The 9,522-nt window shown below is 41.5% G+C and overlaps 1 protein-coding gene across 1 annotated transcript in view; it reads right to left on the bottom strand.

The window, feature by feature from the left end:
* Window positions 1-1,434: 1,434 nt before the first annotated feature.
* The window catches only part of kdm7ab (lysine (K)-specific demethylase 7Ab), a 34,660-nt gene continuing 26,572 nt past the window's right edge, over window positions 1,435-9,522 (bottom strand). Inside the window, exons 14-20 of the mRNA XM_072663810.1 lie at window positions 8,820-8,977; window positions 8,317-8,405; window positions 7,517-7,719; window positions 7,186-7,334; window positions 6,234-6,298; window positions 5,880-6,108; window positions 1,435-5,176 (exon numbers count right to left, since the gene is read on the bottom strand). Of these exons, the coding sequence (XP_072519911.1) occupies window positions 5,088-5,176; window positions 5,880-6,108; window positions 6,234-6,298; window positions 7,186-7,334; window positions 7,517-7,719; window positions 8,317-8,405; window positions 8,820-8,977 (982 nt within the window). The 3' untranslated portion in view covers window positions 1,435-5,087. The remainder of the gene's footprint in view (window positions 5,177-5,879; window positions 6,109-6,233; window positions 6,299-7,185; window positions 7,335-7,516; window positions 7,720-8,316; window positions 8,406-8,819; window positions 8,978-9,522) is intronic.

Below are 9,522 nucleotides of genomic sequence, written 5' to 3'. Positions count from 1 at the left end.
TTACGCCCGAACAGAACTCAGTCAGTCACGATCAGCAAAGATACGTTTGGAAAAGAAAGGAATCGCATCTGAATGAAAGGAACACCTTGCCAACTGTGAAGCCAGGGGGTGGAGCTATTAGGTTTTGGGGCTGTGCTGCCGCCAGTGGCATTGTCAAAATCGCACAGGTGAAGGGAAGAATGGTATACTATGTACACCACAACACATCAGCAAATCCTGCATGCAAATCTTAAACCATGCGCTAACAGCCTGAAGCTGAGAGGAGGGTGGATTCAACAACAGGATAATGATTCAAATACTCTGTAAAATCCTGCATGGACGACCTTATCGGACAAACTACAGCCTAGGCAATTGGCCGCACAGTCCTTTGACTTAGATGTACTATACCATAGTACACTAGATAGACCGTAACACCAGCTGGGCAGGAAGAGGACCCAGACCTTCTTTACAGACCTTCTGTGAAGAAAAGCAAACATTTCAAGAACTTCAAGAAAGACTTGCTACAAAAAGCCTGGGGCACTGCCAGGGATTTTGAACGCTAACAATTCTGCCAAAATACTCAATTAATACATGTTTACACCCATTAATACATGTTTAGGGCCTCTGTCAGTCACAGGCCTAACCCTCCCTCCAAACCGTCCAGAAAAATGGAGCGTTTGTGCGGATGCAGTGTTTTAGGCCTGTGTTGTCTCAGCCAACTTAGGATCATGCAAAAGCTTCCTAATGCCTCCCTGTTCAACAAATAAAAGTCCAATCTGCATTGCTTTTCCTTATAGGGATGCACCGATCCGATACTAGGATCAGATATCAGTCCTGATATTAAATTAAAATTAGCTGGATCGGTTATCGGATAATTAGGCCAATCCATGGGATCCATGCTCTGTGGTGTGAGACTGCACTAAATGTTTACATGTTTGACTAAGTTACTTATTAAAAAATAAGACTCCGGTTTCCAGTTCGTGTGTTTGTCAAAGTGAAGCTACTTATTTCCGTAAGTTTTGGCTGATACATTTTATTTATTTGAATATATATAACAATATATATAATTATATTTAATATATATATTTTAAGAAGTTTGAACTTTTTTTAATTTTGAATTTGAATGCTATGTGTGAAGGTCCTGCATTATTGCTTATTTTAGTGACAAACAAACAAATAAATAAATAAGCAATAAAAAAAAAAAAAGTCATTTATATCCATGTTAATTTGTTATATTTTGTTTTACTAAGTTAGTAAAGTAATGTTTAAGTCAATCCTGATGCCTGAAGTCTCTCCCAAAGTTCACGTATCCGTATCGCAACTGAAACAGTCGGATCGGTGCATCCCTAATTCCTTATGGATGCAAGCTGTTTCAGGTCACCTCTCATAGGGACAAAGCTCTCAAAGCACAGAGGCAAAAAAAAGCTCACCAGCAGGATGTGTTCACTCATAAATCTTTTAATATGTACAGGCCGCATTGTACAGCTAAAATTTCCTATTCAAAGATCCATCGCAATTTATTATTACAGTGTGAAAAGAAATATCTGACACAGAATTAGAGAAAAAAAAAAAACATTAAAAAATTCAGAGCATTAAAACTAGGGAAGTACACACTATGACCAACGACACTTCCATTCGGAGTAAAACTGACCGCAAGAAATGAAAATCAGATCAGAGAATGGCAAATAAATACTATACAAGTACTGCATGATACAAACCCTGCCTGCAGGCCAGTAACATTATGGACATATTCTGAAGTTTGCAGAGAAGTTCACTGACGTGGAGCAGAGTAGTGTGTGTATCACAGCTATGCAGGGCCTGGTTAGTGCAGGATTTTGTAGGCTTTTGACCATCAGACAAAACATTGTCCCAACAGTACGCTAATATGCACTTTGGCCAGCGTACGTCAGACAGAATAGCACCGTAATTAATGAGGGGAGGCTAATAAGTACATGAAGTCAAAGCCCCAGGCAGGATTTGCTGCAACTGGAATTCCACACCATTCTGGAGAACCCTGCTAGTCCTGGGTCAACAGCGTCCATCCCATCGGTTTTCAATCTGAGGTTGTTGAGGCTGCTCTAGAAGATGCAGTACTGGTCCAGCACTGATCGAAGAGGTTCTTCAGGAGCTGTACGGGAAGGTGTGTCAGGACAAAGACCTGCTCTCTGGAGAGGTGAGGCTCTTCAGCTGTTACTTTGGGAATCCCTTTGTTCACACTTTGTTCAGAAGGTAATTCCAAAGTGGTGCGGAGATTAAGTTAGTGCAAGCAAGTTGACATTTAGGAGAAAAGAAAAAGCTTGAACCTCAGGAACCTGAGGAATTTCTCTCTCTCATTCAAACACGCCTAACAAAGTCTCGCTCTCCCAAATCTGACAACGTAAGCCTGTAGTTCCCAAGTCCTTATAAATAACAAAATATGAAAAGTTGTCTTTCAAAACAGTCACATGAGCCCTGAGCGTTTATCACCGTACCTCATTAAGCTGTGAAGTAAGTTCGGGAAGTAAGAGGAAAATGTGATGTCTGGAAGCCTGGAGGGGAGGAGGAGTGTGTTTTATTGCCTGAAGAAAGACAAACTTGTGGAAAAAATACCAACCTGAACTGACCTCAGACCGCAACACGTTTTCTGATACTGAAACACTGAGAACGGGAAGACTGTAACCTGTATTAACCTGAAGGCAGACCAAAGCAAAAAAAAAAAACCCAAACTGGCTCATTCTGCTGCTGGTGGCGTTTTCAGGGCCCAGCGTAGATCCCTGAGGGACACCGCAATCGAACTAAATGGACTTGAACCTCAAGACGAACACAGTAACGTTATTTGGCATTCAAAAGGGGACCAAACTGTTGAGCTCTTGCCTGACAATTCCCTGAGGTTGTTCAGACTAAACAGAACCCGAGCAAAATCCGTCAAAACGAATACACATCGCTCGCGCACACACACGCAGGGCCTAACTGTGGCTCTCACGCGGTCATAGCTAGAATTCAAGAAAAATGGAACCCACACACATCGTACAAATGTACACCTTGTTGGTACAGTCGCAAAACATCTCTACATGGATTAAAACTCATCTTAGAAAAATAAATACTCTTACAATTCTTTGTAAAAACACCAGGAGTAGCCAAATACAATTCAACACAGCATTCAGCCCCATTACTATCCCAATCATTAACAGAAAAAAATGACTTTTTTTTTTACAACACAGCACCAATTCAGACAGCATGTCAATTCATTTGAGCTTGATGAGACAGTGAAGCTTATGTGGTGTTTGAGTGGCGAAAACGTAGAAACAAGCAGAAACAGTCGACACTGTCAATTTAGCGGCAGTGTTCATACTCCACGACACTAAATCACCGTCCACTTAAATCCTGTGATAGCTCCGGGTAGCTGGGGGTAGCTTACTAAGTCTCAAGGGTAGCTGAAGCTAGCTTACTGAGACTCAAAATGAGCCAAAGCATTATGACCGCTCCCAGATGAAGTGAAGGCTAATGCTAACTCTTGTTTTTTTATATTTAACAAGTGTCGAATGCAGGAAAAACGGGCAGGTGTGAAAACTTTTTTTCCCCCCAGCTTTGGCTGGGTTGGAACATCTCTGAAATGGCAAGGCTTGTGGGTGGCTTCCAGTCAGCTAGGGTGAGCCCCTACCCACGGTGGTCCAAAAAAGGTTCACTGATGTAAGAGGGCAACAAAGACTGTTCAGACAACCCATGCTGAACCCTGTCCATCATTAAGTGTGCCTACTGTCATGGTGGCACGAGGAAAAGCAACTATATATTAGGCATACTGGTCATAATGTTTTGGCTCATTGATGTAGTCTCCCATTATAAGTAAACTTTACTGCAACTCAGCTTTCAAAAAGTCCTGTCCTGTCTCCATTCATCTTTAAGACTGTAAGACATTTTGCAGAAATGGACAAACGCACGGCTTTATGGGATCTAGCTTTGTTGCAATGTGTCAAATAATGCTCCTCTTCCTGGACCGTGTGTTCACACTGTGTGACAAACAAACGCATCCAACAAAATCGCAAACAAAAACAAACGTTCACGTTAGAATAAAATAAACGGTAATAAATACACAAATTTAACCACAAGCAAAATGAACAGAAAAAACAAAAAACACAATGAATGAAATAAGCACCAAAAAAGATAAAAAAAATAACTGGAATAAATAAAAAATGTCTTCTTATTCAGCTCCTCATGTAAATTCTGCAGTATGTGCATTTTTTGACCACCAGTGGGCGCCAGAGAATTAACTCATGACTGCTCAAAAAATGCCTACACTAGGAGTGTAAAATTAGGATGTGAAAATGGTAATGCTGGTAAAAACACACATCACACTTTTTTCAGACTAATATTAAAAAAATGAAAATCATTGAGAATGTGATCCACTGGTTAAAGCCCTCCAGCTCCACCTCCCCCACCTCACTCGGAGGACGAAGGGGTAGGTAGTTTGAGCTAGTACAACCAAGTTCTCCTGGATAGTTGGTTCATTTCTGAAGCAGAAACAGAAATGAGGAGGATGAGGCTTATGAGGCTTATCTGATCATCCTCCACACCGAGATTGAACTGGCCTCATGCACAGCAAGTGCAGATACAAGGTTTAGCACCAATTTAGGAAATCATTTCATCGCTCACACGCCACCGGGCTGTTTTCGGTCGCGCATGTTCACACCAAGCATCTGAGAAGAGAGAAGAGAAGAAGTCTCTGAAAGCAAGAGGCAGCTGAGTGGCACGTTGCACGCTGGTTGAGAACATCTTCCTTTTGGCTCCGCTTTTGAATGAAAGGACGGCAAGAAACCTTAAAAATGTCTCCAATTCCCTGGTTAGATTATCCCGTGTCTTGGAATTCAATGTTGGACTCTGAACGAGACGAAGCTTACTTTATTTTTTTCCTTGCATGTTTTTACCCACAAACTCCGGCCACTGGAACGAGCTGTAATATTCTCTGCTGCCAGCAGATGGCTGTATGCAGTAGCCCCATTGATGTGCCTCTGCTGGATTCAGTGTGTAGAACTGTGCTCTTTAAATACCCTGTCACCTAACAGACACGCAGCGAGTGTACGTGATAGAAGAGGTCCATCTGTCCGGCACGCGCGTGCAGACACTTTCGGACTCTACACGAAGAATGGTTTATGCCTGCTGAGCTTGAGAATCTTCCCCAGTCTTTGTTTCGCGGTGGCCATGCCTTTCTTAGGACGTTTCCCTAAGAGGAAAGACAGCAGAGAAGTAACACAATTAAAAACCCTGAATTGCAGATTCTCTTTTTGCTCCCAGTTTCCTACTATAAGATACACTATACGGCCAAATGTTTGTGGACACCCCCTCTAATGAATGTATTCAGCTACTTTTAGCTGCACCCACTGCTGACATTGCTGTGGAAATGCACAAACACAGCTTGTCTAGTTCCTGTAGAGAAGTACTGCCAATAGAATAGGACTCTCTGAAGCAGATAATCATGAACCTATTGGCACCATGCGTAGGTTAGAGGGGTATAAAGCCCCCCAGCATTGAGCTGTGGAGCAGTGGAACTTCTTTGGAATGCTGGATGGTGCTCCATTTAGTACTTTTAGGATGGGTTGGGGTGTTTTAATACACAATCTCACTAATGCATTATGCAATCAAATCCTCAGAGCAATGCTTTATAATAGAAAGTAGAAAGCCTTCCCTGAACAGCAGATGCAGTTACTCCAAGAAAAGCAGGGTAAACTATTTTTAAAACCCTCGATTTGATTTTTGAAAGAAATAATAAATGAGTGTCCCAATACTTTTGTCCATATCATGTAAACATATATGACAATTAACAGTTAAATTTAAAGCATTAAAATAACTTATAATTCAGTCATTCAAGAAACAAAAAGCAAAAAAAAAAAAAAAAAAAAAAAACTCAAAAAGTGCTGGTTGACTACCTTTGGTGGCCTGGTTGCTGATTGGTGGGGGGTTGGGAGCGGGCCGCTTGGAGGGGTGCAGGGGTGGGGAAAGGGAGGTCTCACAGTACTGATAGCCAGATGGGGGACTGTCCTCACGCTCTGGTGAGTGTGTGTGGCTGCCCCAGGCTTCACTGCTGCTGCAGCTGCCCTGACTGTCCATAAGGCTCTGGCTCTCCCTCCGCTGCTGCTTCCGTACACGCCAATCCTCCTGCTCCACAAACACAGACAAACAAACAGGAGTGAGAACAATCCATCTAAGCAGCACATGTAATGCTAACCACTGGGAATCCCCCCCATGCCTTCCTATGTGCCTGGAAAGATTCCTCAATTTACCTGACTGATTGTGGAGTTGCTGTCTGAATCAGGGTTCTCCTCTCCTGATACAGGCTCCTTCACACCTAAGAAACACAAAACAGAAATAAGAGTAACACAACCTGTGTAGTGTAGAGTGCACATATGGACTTAGGGGGAGGGGTGACTTTGTGTATATCATTTAAATTCAATAGTATCATAAACCATATAAATAAAGCGTATTGTTGCAGTCACTCCAAAAAATGTTCATCTCAAAAATGTCAACTTTACAGGTGAAGGAAACCTTAATGTACAGAATATATATCATTAAACTGTGGTGGAATAAAAAGTGGTGGAATCATGAAAAGTGCTGGAATAAGTGCACGATTCACATCATGTCAAACTGTAAAAAAATATTTAACAATGGAAATACAACATTTTTGCATGGCAGTGTTGCTAGGAGAGTATAAAATCCAGCTCCGTCCCATACGGCCGTAGATTTTATCAAGAATATACTCGTTATGATGTAGGATGCTTGATTTACTGTCTCCATGCGTCACAATCCCAGTAATATATTTCTAATATCGATCTTACTTGATATCTAGTTCCTGATAATAGATTGATAATTAATTGCTTTAACTGATCACAAATCACTAAGTGACAAAATAAAATTGTTATTTTTAATATATCTGCTGTTTTTTGTAGCTGCTTTTGCTGTAGGAATAACAACAACAACAACAATAATAATAATAATAATAATGAGTCTCTATAAAGAGTTAAATGTTAAAACAGCAGCCAGTGGATAGTACAGCGCCAACCTTCCCCAAGAAATCACTTCATCTGCATCGTAAAACTTGCTCCCAGGATTCACTTGGAAGCGGACCAAAACCTCTGAATGGGAGTGACCTTGGTTAAATTTGTGTGTGCACCCAAGTACAGGTGGAACTAATCTAAAGAATAAAGTTCTGACAGGTCTGAAAGCGAGCCCCCTTACTGTAATCAGGCGAAGGGTGGGTGGTGCAGGACCACCAAGACTCCTGGGAATTGGCACCCTCCTCTGATGGGTGAGCGTACAGCAGCCCTGCCATTGACAGCATGCCCTGTATCGCATCCTCCTCTGCACTTGGTGAGATAGAAGGGTCTCTGCACACACAAAATCAAGAAGCACAGAACAGTTGTTTTTATGTCAGACTTTGAAAGTTTTCACATTTTGATTGTGAAATGGAACCAAAGCATCACCAGCAACAGAAAATGCGACTGTTATGGAACTGTTATGGAAGAGATCACATGACGCAAATAGTTAAAACAAGGGAATCTTCTCTGACCTTTTAAGAGGTTTGTCGCTGTGTCCAAGTTGCTGGCTGACAGAGTTGGAATCTGTTGTGCTGCTAGAGCTGCACTCGGTCATACTCTTGAATAAAACATTCTTTTTCCTCACTACTTCCTCCTCCTCCTCCTCCTCCACCTCCTCCTCCTCCTCCTCCCTCGATGAGCTCTCTGAGTCTTCTCCAGACGACTGGAGTTTTTTCTGTGAGGAAAGAAGAGAGTGGTCTTATGATGGCATAACAAAGACCTACAACTATATGAAGCAATCAGTCTTTAAAACCCTGAAAATCTAAATGCATCACTTCTCCAGTGCTTCCCATATCCATGCAAGGTCTTAAGTCTCAAAAATGGATTTGAGTTTATGGGTTCAAGTAGGCCCAAGTTGTAGGACAGTGGCAGTGTGTGTGTGCGTGCGTGTGTGTGTGTGAGAGAGAGTGGAAATACCTCTTAAACCATGCAGTATGTTATTGAGCATTAATACATATGCATTTACTCAGCCATAATAGCCTATAATCCTAATCATCTCACTCAAGTTCAATCTTCAAGTTGGGCCTACTTGAACCCCAGTCATCCTAACAACAGTGGATACCTGTATATCCCTAGTTTATTTATTTATTTGTTTATTTATTTATTAACAAAAATATGGTCACCCTAGCATTTGGAGCAATGTTTGAAGATGATGATCAGCACACATCAAACTTTTGACTAGTATGGTATGTTATATATGTTATAATAAATAGAAAAAGGGCCAAAATAGACTTTAATTAGTAATTTATCTAATTCTCTTAACAAAGCTTACCGCTTTCGAACAATGTCCCTCAGACTCAGAGTCTGATGAAACATCCGATTCACCGTTCCTGAAATCCGATCTTTCCCGCTTATAAATCTCTGAAAACAACAGGGAAAGCACATCAGCCCAACGCCAAACACCATTGCAGTTCATACAGCTCACTTCCCTTAAATGGCTCATATCCCCTGTTACTATGTGCATCTCATCACTGTCACTCTAAACTCTAAAGTCAAGGTAAAAAGATTTTATTCCATTTTATTCTTATTTCTATTGCTTCCATTTATCAGTTACTGGCAAAATATAAAGCACAACCACCAGATTTATATTGTGAAAAAGTGAAAAATAGCAAACTGGAGAAAAGTTTTTTTTTTATTGGACAGTACAAAACAAGGTCACGGTCCTCACTGCTACACATGAGATTAGGAAGTCATCAAAGCTGAGGCGAAAAGCCTACTGCTTTCTGATAACCACAAAACTGAGTGACTGTGGCATCAGTCTCAGCAGCCGCTCACCTCGAATATCAGACAGCTTCTTATGTCCTGCTGAACATCTCAGTTTCTCCAGCTCCTCCTCCTTCACCTCCATCTTCACCTTCACGGTGTATCTCTTCTGCTCACCAGTGCCCTCTTGCTCTGCCATGGTTTTCTCTCGGACGTGCCACCGCTCGTCTCTGCATGGATCAAACACTAAATCGTTAAGAACATTTCGCACAATCAAGGTAAAGTGATACAATATGAAGAGGTGTACGCTTCTAAATATTCAGTTTGACAAACTAGAGAGTCCTACAGTCACTGCTGTTGATATTAGCAAACTTAGTGCATTTACAGACGTGGGCTTTTCAGATGCATTTCACTCCTCAGTGGGGGTAAACCTCCATACCACTGTGATGAAACAAGACTTACTAGTGCCTCCTACTGGGTTCAGCAGGGAACAGTCTGAAATCATACTGTTACAGCTTTGATTCTGTTTAGTTCCTACTCTATATGGACAATAGTATTGGGACACCTGCTCATTCATGTTTTTTTCCGAAATTAAGCCTATTTAAAAAGATGCTTGGATTTGATTGTATTCAGCGCAAGAGCATTAGTGATGATCAGGATGTTGGAAAGTATTAGATGGAGCACCAACCATCATTCCAGAGAACACAGTTCTTCCACTGCTTCACAGCTCAACACTAGGGAGCTTTATACCCTTCTTTCCCATTAGTTCATGTTT

Source organism: Salminus brasiliensis, chromosome 19 (assembly GCF_030463535.1).
Source record: "Salminus brasiliensis chromosome 19, fSalBra1.hap2, whole genome shotgun sequence".
NCBI lineage: Eukaryota > Metazoa > Chordata > Actinopteri > Characiformes > Bryconidae > Salminus > Salminus brasiliensis.
The sequence above is the reverse complement of the archived record's forward strand: the minus strand, read 5'-3'. Positions and strand labels throughout refer to the sequence as shown.